This window comes from Lactuca virosa, chromosome 3 (assembly GCF_052849685.1).
Source record: "Lactuca virosa cultivar CGN04683 chromosome 3, Lactuca_virosa_CGN04683_v6, whole genome shotgun sequence".
Classification (NCBI taxonomy): Eukaryota; Viridiplantae; Streptophyta; class Magnoliopsida; order Asterales; family Asteraceae; genus Lactuca; species Lactuca virosa.
This window is the reverse complement of record NC_136428.1, coordinates 233,662,150-233,681,738: the sequence shown is the minus strand read 5'-3', so window position 1 is coordinate 233,681,738 and position 19,589 is coordinate 233,662,150. Positions and strand designations below refer to the sequence as shown.

General features: G+C 35.2%; 3 protein-coding genes across 3 annotated transcripts; 1 reads left to right on the top strand and 2 right to left on the bottom strand.

Annotated features, from left to right (window-relative positions):
• Positions 1-7,399: 7,399 nt before the first annotated feature.
• On the bottom strand, positions 7,400-9,818 carry LOC145164457 (uncharacterized). The gene is made up of 5 exons (XM_079083172.1): positions 9,485-9,818; positions 9,042-9,383; positions 8,444-8,792; positions 8,099-8,124; positions 7,400-8,013 (listed from the first exon to the last, which is right to left on the bottom strand). Exons 1-5 carry the CDS (start codon positions 9,816-9,818, stop codon positions 7,400-7,402), a joined length of 1,665 nt encoding a protein of 554 aa, XP_078939298.1.
• A 2,107-nt stretch (positions 9,819-11,925) lies between these two features.
• LOC145164456 (putative F-box protein At1g67623) lies at positions 11,926-12,858 on the bottom strand. Its single transcript, XM_079083171.1, has 4 exons — positions 12,743-12,858; positions 12,491-12,650; positions 12,264-12,399; positions 11,926-12,107 (listed from the first exon to the last, which is right to left on the bottom strand). The coding sequence occupies exons 1-4, from the start codon at positions 12,856-12,858 to the stop codon at positions 11,926-11,928; spliced, it is 594 nt and encodes a 197-aa protein (XP_078939297.1).
• Positions 12,859-15,435: 2,577 nt separating this feature from the next.
• LOC145164455 (uncharacterized) lies at positions 15,436-17,275 on the top strand. Its single transcript, XM_079083170.1, has 6 exons — positions 15,436-15,503; positions 16,212-16,296; positions 16,416-16,721; positions 16,791-16,898; positions 17,001-17,026; positions 17,179-17,275. Exons 1-6 carry the CDS (start codon positions 15,436-15,438, stop codon positions 17,273-17,275), a joined length of 690 nt encoding a protein of 229 aa, XP_078939296.1.
• The last annotated feature ends 2,314 nt before the right edge of the window (positions 17,276-19,589 follow it).

Sequence of the window (19,589 nt, the reverse complement as noted above, 5' to 3'; positions counted from 1 at the left end):
GACTCTGCCCTAAATCCACAACCAAACAAGGAACAGGAAATGAGGCGGAATCACTCACTCTAAGTCTGCAAAATCTTAGTTATGCATAACCCTGATGTACACACTAAGCCATCATAGCTCCCCTGTACGGATCCTTAGTTCTTATATGAATGTTGTGATTTGTTCGGACGAGTGAGTAATTTAAATTTTAAATTTTAATTGGAATACTAAGTTTTAAAATTTTATTATTATTTAGAAAACGTACCGCTGTTCACAGTTGGTTCAGGGACAGTCTCTCCTGCGGTGATCATCAGTATTCGTCCCTCCCCGCCAGAGTTCTTCGTTATTGGGCAGTCCCTCTTGTAGTGCCCCGTCTCACCACACCCATAAAAGGCCTGGTTTACCTCAACTCTGGGGACCTGGGAGATTGGTTGTGCCGACGCCCTGCAGAAACGGGTAGTGTGGCCCTTCCTGCGGCAATTCTTGCACTGCATCTCCCGACAAGCTCCGGTGTGGTGGTAGCTACACTTACTACACTTCGGGAGAGTTCCAGCATATTGACTAATAGGCGCTGGAGTGACAGGTGTTATGGCAGCGTGTACAATAACTATCTGTTGCTCCTGCGGGGATAGTCTCCTCCTTTTGTTGGCTCAGGAACAGGGGCCGCCACGCCATGGCGGACTCCATGGTCAATGAGTCGCTGGGACAGGCGTTTGGCGCTATCGAAGGTAGTTGGGTTAGAATCCAGTACATTCCCTTTAATATGGGGAGATAAACCCATATGTACTTCTCTATCTTTTTACTCTCCGAGGTAACCATCCCGGGGCACAGTGCTGCGAGGTCACTAAACCTTTCATTGTAGGCTACTATGTCTAAGCCTGGCATGGTAAGGTTCCACAGCTCATGCTCCAGCTTTTGTACTTCGCCTCTTGGGCAGTACTCTTCCATCATCATCTCTTTCAGGTTCTCCCATCCCATTGAGTTAGCCACTAATAGGGCCAGTGACTTAACATGGCCATTCCACCATGTTAGGGCTCTGTCGGAGATGGTGCAGGCAACAAACCTTACTTTGCTCCCTTCTGGGCACTTGCAGATTTCGAAAACCGAATCTGTTTTCTCGAACCATTACATTAAAGCAATGACTCCCCCATCTCCATTTAAGGATTTGGGTTTACAGTTCATGAAATCCTTGTACGAACACTCCTGTGGGTGTCCGAGGGTAACTCTAGGGTTATTTAGGTGGGCACCGCTACCAGATCCACCGGTACCACTTACGCGGATTTGAGTTATAGCGGCTGTCGTTGCAGCTGTTACTGCTTCCTGGAAAATAGCAGGATCGTGTTGTGGTGGTGGAGGCAGTGGTGGATTTTCTGTTGTGTTGTCGACTACGCGCCTTATAGGTCTACCGCGAGGCATCTTTTTGCTATAATGTTTACAAGATGAAACAGTGATAAGTCTATAGTAGTGGTTATAAGTCGGGTGTTGATTAAACTGAGTTATCCTAGTTCTGAGTGTATCATGTCCCGACTTTCATAGCGTTCTAAAAACAATCCATAATGGAAGTCTATATAAAATAAACTTATGAATTAGTAGTGACTACTCGTGAATGAAAATCTGTGAATTGTATAACTGTTACAAGTTGTTACAAAAGATGAAATAAACCTAACACATAGTGTGAGTAATGTACTCACAAACTCACTAGGTTATATTAGTTTATTAGTTATTAGTGTGACGTGATAAGTGTATTTTATGAATGTAGTAAATTGTTATAAATCTGTTGAATTGATGTATAATTGTCCAAGAATGGCACTACTTTGATGAGTTGTTGAACTTTATATGCAGGTCAATATGTAGCACTAAAAGTGGGTGGAACCCGCAAGAAAAACGAGCAAAAGGAAGCTAACAAGCATGAGAGACGAATTGCTAAAGGAATGAAGAAAAATGGTGCTGAGAAATTTGACCACTCTTCAATGTTTTGATCATATCTCAATATCTAGAGCTCCGATTGACATGAATGAAGAAGTTATGGAAACTATAAAAAATTTCGTACAACTTTGATGTTTTGAGTTTTTACTGATTCTAGTGTTTTCATCACCAAAAAGGGGTAACAATGATGAGGGACGTCCTAGAACGCGTCTAAGACGCCCCTAGGACGCCTACCCGTTTTAAGCCATTTTCAAGTGTAAATCAAGGACGACAGAAGACATGTGAAAACGCCATGAAGGACGCCCAGACGTCCTATATGACGTCTAGGACGCCTACTAGGACGCCGACGCAGAAAAAGACCCGAAAATCAGTTTTCAGCACCTATTTAAGGGAGATTAAACCTAATCGACTTTGGACTTCTCCCTTGCGATTTTCCACAGATTTGGAGGGTTCCAAACACAATCAAACCTTCTCCAAATGCATTTTTGATCTTCAATTTCGAATCCGAGACAACAAATCACCAAGTTCATCATCATTCAACAATTGAAGTCGTTCAACCGATGTATCTTCATCAGGTTCTAAATTTGGTTACTTCTTCTTCAAGGTTTCATCGTTTCATACTTGGTTGATCATTAGGCTACATTTGTTTGATGATTCTAATTTTGTTTATGGATTTTATTAATTATTTCATTTATTTCATTCAAGTAATTTCTTTTATGAACTCAATGGAAGACTAAACCTTTAGAGTTACTTCCGGGGATGTTTAGGACTTTTGGATGAACACATTTGATTATTACTTGATTCTAGTTAATTTCAATTGTTGTTTTATGTTACATGTGATGATATTTGGTAATGATAATTGAAATTGGGTTGTATGAATTGTTTGACGTCATAATTAAAATAACTTATTGTCAATTCATCATTTGTTCCAAGTTCAATTAGTTTAAGAATAAAGACAAGTGATTGAATCAACATATATTATTCCAACTTATGATATTGAAACTTAATGCGGTAATAGGTAGTTGTAAGATATTTTATTGCTAGTTCACTAATTGTTCCTAATCCATTTAGACATAAATGAGTAAGACAACTAGTTGAATGAACATCTAGTGTGCCCAAAACTATGTGTTACAAGTTAATAAACCCCAATTGCATCTAAGTAACTGAATTAGGATTCTAGGGAAGAAAGTGTGTGAGCTTAAACTATCTGTAACTGAAACGGGAGTACTCTATTTTTCTCAGTGAGATTTTTGATTTAATTAGTAAATTTCCAAGCTTTTTATTTGATCATCGATTTAATCTTTTTCGTGACAATTACCAATAATATATTTTTTGTTGACTATTTTCATACAAAGTTTGACCACAAACTCCTTGTGGATTCGACCTGACTTACCCAATCTACTTAGGTTAGTTGGTTTATTTTTGATTGAGACAACAACCTCGATCATGACGCATAAGACGTTTGGTCACTTCGGCTGATCCCTTCTCGGAATCCTCCTCATGAATCTCTTCTTGTTCCTCCTATAGTATTTTAATGGTATGAACTTGGTAAGTTTTTAAACTTGCTGCTATCTTATAGTATCATAAAATACCCCTATAGTATTTTAACTTTACATTTTGTTCTAGAGATCCTTTGTATATAGATTTAGGTAAGTTTTAATCCTTTTGCAACACCACATCACTCCCAAACACATGTTGGTCGTATCTCAAATAAATATAGTTGATCAGACTATATTTATCCGAGATATGATTACATAACTGTCCAGGTTTAACTGTAGTGTGCAACATTTAAATACTTCTGTTTTGTTCTTCTTGTGATACTTATGCTAGTATATATATATATATATATATATATATATATATATATATGTATGTATGTATACTTTTATTTTTTAAAAGTACATTTCTTGGTCAGAGTGTTTTTATCCCATTGTATTTATAGTTGTATATCTTTTATGGGTTGATATACTCAGTAAACTATAAACAATGCTCTGATACCAATCTGTCACACCGCCAAACCGAGATGGCGGAAACATTCGGGGGCGGAGGATGTCATGTTTAGTATCACAACAAATGTAGAATAATAAAAAAAGCAACAACATCCATTGCATTAATATTAAATTATTTACATTGTATTCAAATCACGTATGATTGACTCCAAAAGAAAGTAGCAAAACAAGACTCGTAGCTATCATGCTTCGTCTTCTAGAACCCTGCGCGTGTAACTGTCTACTAGTTTCCTGATAATACAAGTGATTTTGAAAGTGTATCAACATTTAAGTTGGTGAGATCATAAGTATTTTATTTTAGAAAGCATGTTCTTTGATCCTCGAAGACCTTAGTATGTTCCTCCAAAAAATCCAATATTTTCTAATGTAATCTAATGTAAGAAAAATGTGAACCTTTAGTTCCTTCTACAATCACCTAGTAGATACATGTTATATACAATACATATCGAACAGACAATCGATTGTGTGGTTATGCCCTAAGCCCACAACCAAACAAGGAACAAGAAATGAGGCGGAATCCACACATTCCACTGTTTGTCGGATCTACATTGTATGTAACCCTGGCGTATACACTAGGTAAATACAGAGTTAACGGTGTTGGTCCTTTTTGTGTGACATCTACATTGTACTTAGAAAGTAATATAATACTGTTGTATTTGTATGCAATCATTTGTGCATGTATGTACTTAGTTAAACGTTCCATTAGAAAAGTATGTTTTTGTACTAGAAAATAGTATGCTGTACTTGTAAGTTATGACCTGACCCATATCTGTTTCCCCCTATGATTACTTAGTGTATACAGATTATATATATATATATATATATATATATATATATATATATATATATATATATACATATATTAAATCAAGATCGACTAGATAGTAGATTGTGTGAATCTGCTCTAAGTCCAAAACCAAACAAGGAACAGGAAGTGAAGCGGAAAGCACACATTCTACTACCTACCAAATCCTATTAATATATAACCCTAATGTATAAACCAAGAAATCATAGAGTTAGCATTACAGGCCCCTTCTAAGCTGTATGTTCATGTTACTAGAAAAGTTGTGTGGTGTAGTTCTATTGTTTAGTAAGGCTACTTGAAGTTATGAAAATTCTGTAATCTAAACGCTTTAGTTGAAACCATTGTGATTTTCATATAACCATACTTAATTGGACCGGATAAAAACACGACGTGTTGTAGGCGTCGAAAAAGTTATGACGTTTGTCACCTATAGACCTGCCGATCTCACCTGCTGTAGCTAACAGCCAAGGTGCGAGATTGTATGTCCCGTATGGATCTATACACAGACTCACGCTCTCCCTCCACGAGACTCTGGTTATAATATATAAGACTTAGAAACCTATACCCATATGGGTATGACCAAGTAGTACCTCACAACTCTGTATAACCCGACACGAAGAGAATACTAATGTTCTTTTTGTACTTCAAAATGTATGAATTACATTGTACTAGTAGTGTACAATAATTATAATTTAAATAATCATTTTATTATGATATTCCTGACTTAGTAAAATAACATTAGTGATCCCTAAATTATACCTATTCTAGTTCATATGTATGTTCTGTACGCAATGAAGATCTTAGTAATTTAACAATTTAATAACACAATGAAATAACTTGAGAAAGATACCTATTACTCGACATGTTTACAAAAAGGGGGTTAAAGCTTTATTTAAATAAGTTTCATGTTTAATATATATATATATATATATATATATATATATATATATATATATATATATATATATATATATATATATATCTATAAATATATATATATATATATATATATATATATATATATATATATATATATATATATATATATATATATATATAACATATATAACTAAGATCAAACAGGCAGTCGGACAAGTGGTTCCAACCCTAGTCCACAACCAGACAAGGAATAGGAGATAAGGTGGAAACACCAGTCCTAAGTCTGTTGGATCTCCACTATATATATATATATATATATATATATATATATATATATATATATATATATATATATATATATATATATATATATATATATATATATATATATATATAACATGTATTTTGGAGAATAAAAGTATAAAACAATTAAGTAGTTTGAAAACACTTTTTAAAATAGTTTAAATCCGTTGAAATAGCTTGAACTGTTTAACACAATAATTTCTTGTGTTTTTACTTGTATTCCCCCCTTTAAAACTTTGAAAAATAGTAAAAAGATATGGGTATGAACTCACATTATGTGAGTGATTCGATAGAAGGTTCGATATAGGATGTTATTTCCACAAGTTAAGTCCTGCAACAAAACCGAGTCCTAAAAGCATTTCATATAATGTATAGGTATACAATTAGTGAATATATATCAAGTATGTTAAGGAAGTAACCTAATTTGTAAGTTTCACTTACAAATAAGAGTGCTAGAAGTGAATTCGTGAGGCTGCAAGGTGTTTTCAGCGAGCCCTTGTGTTTTCGGCCATAAGAAGATCTTGATGATGTTCTTCGTGTTCTTGGTCAAACCAAGAAGATTCAAGGGTTTTCGGCTGAGGATCACCAAAAAGAAAGGTGATATCTTGATGAAATGAAGAACACTTGGTGCTCTAAGCAAGATCTGAAGGAGTTTCAAATGATTTCGGATGGTACTTGAGAGAGAAAAAGTGGTTTTCGGTTGGTGTTCTTGAGAGAGTAGATTGTGTTTTCGGTTGGATGTAGAAGAAGTGAGAGTATGTTTTCGGTCCATGCTATTTATAGCAAGAAACTGACGAGAAGTGACACATGCGTGGGGATGCGAACCGAAGGGATAAGGCCGAGGGTTCTCGACTGCGAACTATTTGCGGTTGTGAACCATTTGCGGGTCCGAAGGAAATGGTCAGATGCGAGGGTTTTGCAGCCCTGATCGAAAACTCGTTTTCGGTCCGAGAAAAGTGATTTCGAGACTTCTCAGAATTCATAGGAAAGGCATATTTTGATTTCCATAACTCTTTTACACTATCACCTAATTATAATAACGATTTAATCAAACGACTTCTAGTATCTTGGCTGTTGTTGACTTTTTGTTGCCCTGAAATAACGGGTTGTCACAGTTTGAATGATATGTTTTTGAATTGGTAATATATTTTGTTTGTTTCAATGTATTTTATATGTCTTTAATAGAAGGAATAAACATTTGCTATTATATATATTTATGTTATCTTGAATAATTTTTTACCATTACAATGTAAAAAAACTGGATTATATCTTAAACGATTACTTAATTGGATATTTAATGAAAATATTGTACATACTAATATCTCAAAAACACATATCCCCTTTTAGTAAAGAATTTCAATGTACCAAAGAATGATGAAATTTCATTTTATTTAATTCTCATGAAGGGCACTAATACATCACATCACATTTACCAATTCGCATGCAAAAACTAAAAATTATACAATGTAACCATCCATTTATAAAGAAACAAATACATCTAGGCAATATCTTCTTCCTCCTCTTCTTCTTCATTGCTTGATGTACTATACTCATAACTACCCTCGTTGTCAGGAATACCATAATTGTCGTCCTCATGAATTTCACCTTCTTCATCAATGTTATTTTCATTATCTAAATCGATGCTTGATATGTCGTGATCATCATAATTGTCTGTATCGGCTGTAGCTGGTATAATGATTTCATTCGATTCAACTTCATCTTCTTGGAAAGCAACGTCTTTCTGAGGATGATTTTCATCAGTCCAACCACGAGGTTTAACTTTAAATACATCCCACCAGTCCGAGTTGTTTATTTTCAAACTTGGGTAAGGAATGTAACATACCTGAGTGGCTTGCATGGCTAAAACAAACGGCTCGAACTTGTTGTATTTTCTTTTGATGTTTATCTCGACCAAGTTATAATGTTTGTGAGCGTTAACTCCTATGTTAGGTGTTGGATCATACCAATGAAATTTAAACAAAACTATGGTTTTGATTAGGTAACCAGGGTACTCGACTTCTAAAATTTCCTCTACATTACTGTAATAATCACCTCCTTGGCTACTAACACACAATCCGCTATTGATTGTTGATTTGTTCAGACCATGAGCTTCTGTGTGAAACTTGTAACCATTGACAAAGTATACACTACATAATTTCACCTTTTTAATGGCGTTTTGGAAAGGTCAGATATATACTTGTTTTTAATCCGGATCTTACGTACCTATATGAAAAATGGTAAAACACTTAATTAGAGTTAATTATAACCATAAAAAAATAATAAAATAAAAAAATACAAAAATAACACCCACATAGTTTCAAACCATACTGCAAAGTTCTTCTCAACTTCAACTGCAAGCTCCTGTTCATCCATATCCCCAATAAGTTCATTCAAATCTTCTTCAAATATTTTGTATTACCATTTAAATAACATTTTTAAAGTTAATATGATGTAATAAACAAAATCATGCATGTAAATGGTATTCAGAGCAATCACACAACAAATGATTGTTATAATTAAAATTGAAGTATATGTTACTTACCTGATGTAATGTTTGATAATATCTTCGTTAAGGAGTATGTAAGTTTGGTCAGCATGCAATTCCTTATCATACAACATTCTATTCCTGAATCTTCCATAATGACGACTAGGAAATGAAAATATATCTAACATTTCATTGTTATCATCAGGCTGCTCATCTCCTCCTACATCATCATTTCGAGGCAACTTTCTATTACGTGTGGGGACACCAGTCTCGAAATAATGAGAGAAAAATATTGATGCTTCACGAAGCAAGTACGCGTTAACAACGGACCCTTCCACTCGAGCTTTATTTTTCACATCTTTTTTCAACTGATTTAGATATATATAGTAAAGAAGATTTAAATTAGCTTACAAAAATAGCAACATACATTATGATGTAACATACAAACCTTTCAAATGGATACATCCACCGATATTGGACGGGACCGACCATCTTCGCTTCGTATGAGAAATGTACTGATAAATGTTCCAGGGAGATAAAAATACCAGGGACAAAGATGGTCTCTAATTTACATAGAATTATTGGGATCTCGGTTTCAATCCTTTCCATGTCTTTTGTTGTGATTGATGTTGCTGTTAATGTTTTGAAGAAATACTCAACTCTGTTAATTCTTCCCACACTTGTTTTGGCAACATCTCACGAAATGCAATTGGCATCAATCTTTTCATAAAAACATGACAATCGTGGCTTTTCATTCCGAACAGTCTACACCCTGTTAAATCAACACACCTCCCCAAATTACAAACATAACCATTGGGGAAACGCAATTTCTCCACCCATTCGCATATGGATTTCTTTTGATTCTTGTTCAGAGCATAGTACGCTCTTATATTATCTTTGACTCCTTTTCTCTTCCTACAATAGAGTTTCAGATCTCTACTCGCTGCTACATTGTCCTTCGACTTCCCTTTGACATCCATTGCAGTGTAAAAAAGTTCTCAAATACATATTTCACAATATGCATAACATCAAAGATATGTCTAATGAGGTTTGTTTTCCAATATGGTAAATCCCAAAATATGCTTTTCTTTTTCCAACCATGATCACCACATCTTTTGTTTGCATCATCAACATTTAGTTCAGTCAATTTTACCAAACCTAATTGTTCAATCTCCCTTAAAGTTTGTTTACCATTCTTACTTGGAGGAGGACCTTCTATCACTTCACGATTCCTCTTGAACTTATATTTATCCTTTTTATATGGGTGATTTACCTGTAGAAATCTTCTATGGCAGTCAAAACATGACATCCTATTACCATTCTTTAGTCTGAATGCTTGTGTATGTTTCCCACGATGTGGACATGCTAGCTTACCTGCTGTAGACCATCCTGACAACATTGCATATGCTGAAAAATTGCTTATTGTCCACATCAAAGTTGCTCGTAAATGGAAATTTTGTTTTAAAGATATATCATATGTTACTACGCCTTCTTCCCATAACTGCTCCAATTCTGCAACAATTGGTTGCAAAAAGACATCTATTTATGCTTAGGGTTTGACGGTCCTGGCACAAGTGCGATAAAAAACATGTAAGGATCTTTCATGCACATAGAAGGTGGAAAATTATAAGGTGTTATAATAATAGGCCAAGAAGAATATTGTTTTCCAAATGCTCCATGTGGTGCAAACCCATCTGTACTTAGGCCTAATCTAACATTGCGCATTTCTGTTGCAAATGAAGGATGAATTTTGTAAAAGTGCTTCCAAGCTTCAGAATCGGATGGATGACACATTACTACAACATCATTTCCATGATTCTCGGAGTGCCATCATGGAAGCGGTTGTGGCTTGTGAAGCATTCAGTCTCTTCAACCTTGGAGTCAAAGGAAAGTAATTCATTTTCTTAAAGGATAAGTGAGAACATCTAGCCAAATTTTTGACCGTTTGTACCTATATGCATTGCAGAATTTGCACAGATAAAGATCTTTGTCTCCCCTCCAATATATCATACATCCAGATTTGCAGCAGTCAATCATCTCAATAGGCAAACCTAGTGCTTGTATTAACTTTTTGCTCTCGTATAAACTACCTACCATATTATTCTCCTCCGGAAACACATCATTTATCAATTGGCAGATAACATCATAACTTTATTCAGGTATGCGATACTCTGATTTTATATTCAATAGTCTAGCTACAGAAGACAGTTTTGTGAATTTTTTACATCCAGGCCACAATTCTTTATCGGATGCCTCTAGCGTATCAAAGAATTTTTTTATCTAGTGCATTTGGCTCCTCCTCAGGATTACTAGTATTAAAATCAGGAGCCATTGCATCTATGACCATTTATCTATAAGTACATTCACTTTCATTCACATTTGTGTTTGAATCATTCACCCTTAAAAACGTATTGTCATCATCAATGGATGTTTTGTCATGTTTATCCCAAAACCAATATTCCTCAACAAAACCTGACTTGTAAAAATGATGCTTAACAGTATTAGTGTCTCTATATGGTATGTTACGATATTTGATACATGGACTTTTGATTCTATCTTCGTCCATGAACCTATGTTTACTGGTAGCAAAATCTATGAATTTTTTCACTCCTTGTATGAAAACATGCGATACATAACCACGATTGTCTTTTCTTTCATACATCCACTTTCCATTTGTATTGTTCATGGTGTTAAATATGTAAAGTATACATTTAAATAACACAATATTATGTTCATTAATATTGCTTTGAATTAATAGATGAGATTTGAAGTAAAAATATATGTAGAATATAAATATTGCAAATGTACCTTTACAACACCTCGTTTCACAAAGTTAATGACCGAATGCTGAACCAATCTTCAAAGTTTTCTAATTTGAATGGTTGAATCACTTTGATAATTTGATAATGGCTTAGAATATTTGTAGAATGGTTTAATTGAGTTTGATAATTGCAGAACACATATTCAAAGAAAGGGTGTCTGAGGGAACCTTCGACAACCCTTGATTTCGATGTGTTGGATGGAAACTAGGTCATATTATTGGGTCGATATTATTCAATATTATGTTAAAACCCATATAGTACACGGGTAATTATAAATTTTAATAACATGCATAATAAATATAGATATAGAGCTAATTAAATTATATATTCTATATAGATTATTTTTATTAATAACGACTTGATTACCAACTTATTTTTATTCCATCAAAAGTTACTTGAAAATTAAATTAAATTTATTTTTTAATTGTTTACGACATACACTTCATCATGTACTACACTTGATTACCAAAAAAGATTTAAACCTACTCAAACACCATAGCAAGTAAAAATTACTAAAATGCCCTTTTATCAGAAAATAATAACATAAAATAAAATAACATTATATACAACTACATATACAATACAATATAAAACTAATATTGAAAGTCCAATATTATCAACCATTTATATTTTTAAGAAACATGCAAAACCTATCGTACTCCACATACCAACGACAAACCATGCAATATCTTTGTGGATCCTCATCCTCTTCATGGCCTACCGCAAATGCCCATTTAACAGAATGATGTGGCTCTTCACATTGGAAAGTGATGTATTCGTTGTAAGTATATGAACAACATCAACAGTCCGCAACAACTCTTTGGCACTATCAACAACACCCGTGTACTCCCCATTATCCGGAACTGCCCAGCCAAAATACACATCAAGTAGTTGTAAACCTACACATTAAAATAACAATCAATTAATCCAATGTATCCGTTTCAACACAACAGTAAATATTATACAACACAACACAACTAAATACTAACCCCAAACCACAAACATGCATTAATTAACTATATACAAAATTTAATGTACATATATACCATACATACCTTGATCACACTGAGGAGGCCTTCTTGAAATGTAGATCATTCCAAGCAAATAAATTGCCTCAAAATGATCCCCATCTGTTGCCTCTTTCAACAAAGCCACTCCGAATTCAAAATTTCCATTACAAAAGCACTCCTCCTATTAACAGAATAACAATATCATTAACATCAATGACACTAAATATTAATAAATGGAATAGATTACATATAATTACTGAAATTACACATACCATTCCTTGTCTAAACATGGCTTCAATGTTATTATGCAATGCACATGTTCGTATAAATAAATCAGCATTCAGATATTTGGGACCCATTCCTTCAATCATGTGCAGGGATCCTGTTCTGAACACTTGAGGATCACCCCCCACTGCATAAATCTTCTTTGAACTTCATAAATTTAAATACATAGGAAATAAGTAATAAATAAAGTTGTATTTCATCAAATATACATTCATTAGTTGATGTTTATTGAGAATTACCAAAGTCTTGTAGAGATGATGCCTTTCGCAGATTCTGACCCTACTATTACAATAATCCGACTCAAAATCTCTATTGGAAGATCATCTAACGAACGACAAGTTCTTGTATTCGACATTCTACTTACAAAATACACATTGGAGTAGTTGATTTCAATTTTTTTAAGAAAATTAGGCATAATTATGAAAAGCGGCGTAACAAGGTACGGAAAAAAACTTACTTTATGATGCTCTGGTCGCGAGGACTAAATACCGGAGTCACTATTATCGGAGAAAATCGATTTTAAGAACGATTACCCTTCGACGATTTGGGGGTTTAAGTGTTCGTCTGCAGTTTTATCATCGGGAAGATTTGAGACGTTCTGAATGGTTGAAGAACTGAAATGCCGGCATGACATCAGAAACATCATGGCGCCTAAACGATATAGAGTGAAAAAAGACCAAAGTGCCCTTGAAATCATTCCCAATATGTGATTACTAAGGGTAGTTGTGTCAAAACACATTATTCAAACATTCTAACCTTTTATGGGTCAAATTGGAACTTTGACTATTTAAATGAAAAAGACTAAAATAACAAATATATATATATATATATATATATATATATATATATATATATATATATATATATATATATATATATATATATATCATAATTCATAATTATAACACAACCATTTAAAATTACCATTACCAATATTTCATCCATGGGTGTTACCATCATAACCATGACCCATATGGCATCCATGGGTGTTACCATGACATATATGGCATCCATGGGTGTTACCATGCCACATATGGCCTTCATGGGTGTTACCATCACACCCATGACACATATGCCATCCATGGGTGTTACCATGACACATATGGCATCCATGGGTGTTACCATCGCAACCATGACACATATGGCATCCATGGGTGTTACCATCACAACCATGACACATATGTCATCAATGGGTGTTACCATGATACATATGGAATCCATGGGTGTTACCATGACACATATGTCATCAATGGTAGTTGCCATCACAACCATGACACATATACCATCCATGGGTGTTACCATGACACATATGGCATCCATGGGTGTTACCATGACAACCATGACACATATGGCATCCATGGGTGTTACCATCACAACCACGACACATATGGCGTCCATGGGTGTTACCATGACACATATGACATCCATGGGTGTTACCATGACCCATATGGCATCCATGGGTGTTACCATAACCTATATGGCATCCATGGGTGTTACCATCACAACCATGACACATATGGAATCCATGGGTGTTACCATGACCCATATGGTATCCATGGGTGTTACCATCACAACCATGACACATATGGAATCCATGGGTGTTACCATGACACATATGACATCCATGGGTGTTACCATGACACATATGGCATCCATGGGTGTTACCATCACAACCATGACACATATGGTATCCATGGGTGTTACCATGACATATATGGCATCTATGGGTGTTACCATCACAACCATGACACATATGGCATCCATGGGTGTTACCATGACATATATGGCATCCATGGGTGTTACCATGACCCATATGGCATCCATTGGTGTTACCATCACAACCATGACACATATGGCATCCATGGGTGTTACCATGACACATATGGCATCCATGGGTGTTACCATCACAACCATGACACATATGGCATCTATGGGTGTTACGATGACCCATATGGTATCCATGGGTGTTACCATCACAACCATGACTCATATGGCATCCATGGGTGTTACCATGACACATATGGAATCCATGGGTGTTACCATCACAACCATGACACATATGGCATCCATGGGTGTTACCATAACACTATAAGCAACCACAAATTGCATCCATGACTCATATGTCATCTATGGGTGGTGTTACCATACATGACACTATAATTAAGCAACCACAACTTGATCCATGACCCATATGTCATCCATGGGTGGTGTTACCATGCATGACACTATAATATTCACAACTTGATCCATGACCCATATGTCATCCATGGGTGTTATCATACGTCTTTTATATATAAATTTTGGTTGAAACATAGCAACATAAAGATGTATAATTTATTATTGTTTAATTCTCATTTATAATTTTAAATTAAAATTATGGTATGAACACCTTGTTACTCTTTGTTCTTTCTTGACGTTATATACCCTTTCTATCAAGCTGGAACTTCTTTGAAAATTTGAATTACTAAATATTTAGCGCTAATCTGGACAGTTTGAATTTTTCAATAGTGGAGCTCCAAAATATGTCAGAATTCCTTTGCCTCCAACCTACACACGTTAAGTCTGCTTATTAGGGTAAGTTAATTTATTAGAAATAGGGTTTACATTTTCTGTAATCATCTTCGGCGGCTAATTGATCGAAATCTTTCTTCATTACGTTTGTGCACTGACTTTGGAGATATAGGTTGTTACTCTTCTAAAATTTATTTTTATTTAATGTTGTAGTGATAATCGTTTCTTGTTCTCTAATCATCTTCATATATATGATCATCTTAAATTACAACTACATTGGTATTCAACAGTATGCATGCGTAGTAATGCATTCATCTATAATTTATTTTTAGTGTATGATTGTTCTCTGCTCATAAATAGTTTATCATCTTTAATACATTGGTATTGACTATAGTTTTTTGTTTATTTTTAAGAAAGAAAGATGTCGAACTTGAAACCAAAACGAGCATCAGGTGTGAAGGCAACTAAATTCATTGCACCACAGGTTTTGTACTGCAACAGGACTTCAACTGCAAAATTCATAAGCAAACAATTACAAAATGAAGAAATCGACTTCCCAAAATCAGCAACCACATCCAATGCACCTATAAAATCTAGCACCAAAACCCCTAAACCTAAATCATTAACACCAACATGACTACCACTTCCTCAGTATCACTTACAACATCCACACCATCCTTAGTAAATACACCTAAAACATCAGCAACTGAAACAATACAATCCTCAATGACAACCAAAACTTCAGCACCTACATCATCGAAACCATCCTTAACACCGACATCCACTACCACATCATCAACACCTATATCTACTACCACAACCTCAAAACCTTCATCGATACTACCATCCTCAACACCTACAGTAACTACCGCATCCTCCTTACCTAAAGGAACTACCACATCCTCAACATATACATCTATCCCAACACCTACCCAAGAATATACCCTATCACTAACACCTATCCCAGAATCTACCCTATCACCAACACAACCAACCTTGAATGGATCTCTTGTGGAAAATGTAGAAGGTGAAAACAATTCATCTAAAGATTGTGGACCAGATGGACGTTTAACTGTTCATGTTTGGAAAAAAAACGTGAGTTACCAATCATATCTTACAACTTTTTTCTATGTATAACCTTTTGGTGTACACGTACATATTAATTCAAAACTAAAACGATAACATGATTATTTGCAGGCTCATGCCACCAGGCCCTTGTGCACACATTATTAGTCGGTTCTTTTTACAAAGAGTAGATCCACAAGGGTACACTTGGGGGAAAGTAAGCAAAGAAATGCATGAATTATATTGGGAGGAGTTACATGTAGTTAACTATATGTGATAAATTATTGTTTGGTAAACATTTACATTTAAACTTTTGTTTATATTGTTAATGTGTAGAAAAAATGTTGTTGGGATGAAACAATAGAGTCGCTGGTGAGGCTAGCTTGGGCAAGTAAAGTGGCACAAAGTTATGGACAATATCTTTACAACATGCTGAGCCCACAAAGAAACCCACATGCCTTTAAACCAGCTCATATTGCACATGAAGTCTGGAACTCCTGGCAAGTAAAATGGAATACAGATGAATACAAGCTAAAATCCGAGCAGAACAAGAAAAATAGGCGTAACAGTGTGGCTGATGGAGTAGCACAACCTACCCATAACGCTGGATCCGCAAATCATTTGAAGATAGCTTCTGATTTGGTAATTTTTTAATGTTACATCAATATTTATGTTTATGTGTATATTTTACATTTTATGGTATTCATACAGAAGAGGAAATTAGGACGTAATCCACCACATAGTGAAATGTTCCTGTATACACACACGAAGAATCACGATGGAGTCACTTTCACCAATGAAAAAGATAGACAAATTCATGTAATATTCATTTCAGTGCAATTAAACTTTTATATTGTAGCTAGTCCATAATGTCATTCAAAACTTTGATATCTTTTAACTTATATTATTTTTATTTTGTAGGCGGCCTACACAGAAAAAGGGGAAGAGTTGGAAGTTGAAGGTGCTGAATTTGAGGAGGACAAACTATTTTATGATGTTGTTGGTGGTCATGACAAAAAAAGAAGACTTTATGGATTAGACTCTTTTGCAAAGGCGGTTCCCAATATTAATGGTAAAACGGATGTATCTTACATTCCAGAAAAAATGATGAAACGGAAGAATTGAGGGATCTTGTTGCTAAACAAAAAGAGCAAAACGAAGAGCTTAAAGAAATAATGAAGGCCCAAGAAGAATAAAACAATGCAAGAGTCGGACAACTTGAAAAAAAAACTTAAAACGACAATGGATCTTATTAATGTCATTACAAAACAACAACAATAGTAGGTCATAAAGTGTTGATATGTTTATTGCAAATTATTTATTTTAGATTAGCCACTATCCATTTTCCATGTAATGAATAAGTATTGTATTATTTTATAATATAATGTTATTTGATTTTTTTGTTATTTTTGTTTTTCAAATATTACTACAAAATAATATGGATTTAATTTATAAACCAATTATCCATCTATCCATATGGAATCTTTGATATGGAATCTGCTATATAATACACACCACGAAAATTGCTAGGGATTCACCACCACAAAATTTGCTAGGAAGTCATCAAACGGAAGTTGTTAGGGATTCATCACCACCAAATTTGCTAGGGGTCAACAACCATGGAATTTGCTAGAGATTCAGTACAACAGAATTTGCTAGGGAATCACCACCACGGTATTTGCTAGGGATTCATCACCACGAAATTTGCTAGGGAGTCACCACCACAAAATTTACTAGGGAATCACCACGACGGAATTTACTAGGGAATCACTACCACAGAATTTACTAGGGATTTACCACCACAGAATTTGCTAGAGAATCATCACCACATATTTTGCTAGGGATTAACTACAACGGAATTTGTGACGGAAGAACTACCACAAAATTTATGATGGAAACCTACTACGGAATACATGACAGAATACCATATACAACGGATTTCATTCCGTTGTCACAATTGCAACATAATGATTGTTTCCCTAGGAAACCCTCGCTACGAGGTTTTTTGGGACGGAAATCGGCCGTCACAAATTCCGTCGCTATTCGTCTTTTGCAACGGAATTTCAGCTTTTCGCAACGGATTCCTTCCGTAGAAAAATCGTGTTTTTCTTGTAGTGCGAGAAGTCCACTGTAAGAATTGCAAGAGACCCGTTAGTGTGGTGTTCACTCAAGACCCTATTGGCACTGCGTAACACAGCCTCAACACCCTCGAACACACCAACCCCGAACTGAAAATCATTAAGGCACTTGGCCATTTCTTTATCCACACCTTTCATGGCAACCTTGGAAACCAGACGTATCCATATAGTGTCTATTACAATTGGACGGATCCCGTTGGCAGGTTTCATCAGAGACGTGAGAGGAGCGGATGCAACAAACTCTGCCAAAATGGACGGACATATTCTCGTTTACCATAAATTAACCACTGTAGTGATAGTACGTAGGAGATCTATACTTATAGTAGACCCTTCTCCACAAAGGGCATCCAAGATGTGTTGAGCCCTCAAGCCGTCTCTCCCGTATAAAGTTCCTTTAGGGAAATATTTAATGCAACCAAATACACAATCAGATTTTGCTACAAGGGGAGGTTCAGAAATTATGCGACTTAGCATGGATGGGGGTGGCCTGAAAGGGTGTTTTAATTGTTTAATCTATTTTTAATGAAAATTTTGGTTTGAAATTTTGGACGTTACATTGAAAGATCATATTTTGTTATGGTTATTAATGGTATTCATGCAAGTGAACTTATGATGTAACGTCCCAAAAATCCGTTGAAAAATTTTTATTTTTAAAACATTAATCCGTATAACAATTTGTTCCCAAAAGCGTTCAAGGTAAAAGTAATATTTATACATCAGAGTAAAAGTCATAAACAACTACAGCGAAATTAAACTCTGGATGATGATATGCAGTCACGTCGGACCCTTTCCTTTCGAACTAGAAATACCTGAAACCATAACCATAAAACTGTAAGCATAAGACTTACGGAGTTCCCTAAAATACCACATACCATATATATCATTAAGCCTAGCCCACATATTGGGCCCATCCCATAATAATGGGCCTAGCCCTTCTTAATCAATGGGCCCAACCCGACATACATTTGCGCCTAATCCGTCATACAATGGGCCTAACCCAACATACAATGGGCCCAACCCTCTCATACAGTTGGGCCCAACCCTACATGTATGCCCTTAAGCCCAACCCATCATACAATAAAAAAGTCATAAAGACAACTAGCATCCTACATAACATATTCTAGTAGGCCAGCATTAGTGCCTTTGACTCACGTGTACACTGAGAAGACTCACCTCAATCCGAGATAACCGAAACACAGATGCTGCTGCTACCGGGCTCTTCGCACTGAACATATCCAAAACCATTCATAATCAAAGTTGTAATGCAGATCATGATGATTGTTAGTCACCATAATTTATTTCGCAATAAGGTAAACTATCTTTTCATCTATTGCTTGTATACAAAATAAAAGTTTTTATTTATTTTCATCCG

What these genes read in the sequence shown, in the direction of transcription:
- LOC145164457 (XM_079083172.1), bottom strand. Translation starts at nt 9,818, where the DNA reads ATGTGGACAATAAGCAATTTTTCAGCATATGCAATGTTGTCAGGATGG. An exon ending in CAAAAGATGTGGTGATCATG is followed by an intron (nt 9,384 to 9,484) that starts GTTGGAAAAAGA and finishes TATGTATTTGAG; the next exon opens with AACTTTTTTACACTGCAATG. An exon ending in ATTATCAAACATTACATCAG is followed by an intron (nt 8,125 to 8,443) that starts GTAAGTAACATA and finishes TTTTTCATATAG; the next exon opens with GTACGTAAGATCCGGATTAA.
- LOC145164456 (XM_079083171.1), bottom strand. Translation starts at nt 12,858, where the DNA reads ATGTCGAATACAAGAACTTGTCGTTCGTTAGATGATCTTCCAATAGAG. An exon ending in ATCATCTCTACAAGACTTTG is followed by an intron (nt 12,651 to 12,742) that starts GTAATTCTCAAT and finishes AAATTTATGAAG; the next exon opens with TTCAAAGAAGATTTATGCAG. An exon ending in GCCTCCTCAGTGTGATCAAG is followed by an intron (nt 12,108 to 12,263) that starts GTATGTATGGTA and finishes TTTAATGTGTAG; the next exon opens with GTTTACAACTACTTGATGTG.
- LOC145164455 (XM_079083170.1), top strand. Translation starts at nt 15,436, where the DNA reads ATGTCGAACTTGAAACCAAAACGAGCATCAGGTGTGAAGGCAACTAAA. An exon ending in TTCATTGCACCACAGGTTTT is followed by an intron (nt 15,504 to 16,211) that starts GTACTGCAACAG and finishes GATTATTTGCAG; the next exon opens with GCTCATGCCACCAGGCCCTT. An exon ending in TGAAGATAGCTTCTGATTTG is followed by an intron (nt 16,722 to 16,790) that starts GTAATTTTTTAA and finishes GTATTCATACAG; the next exon opens with AAGAGGAAATTAGGACGTAA.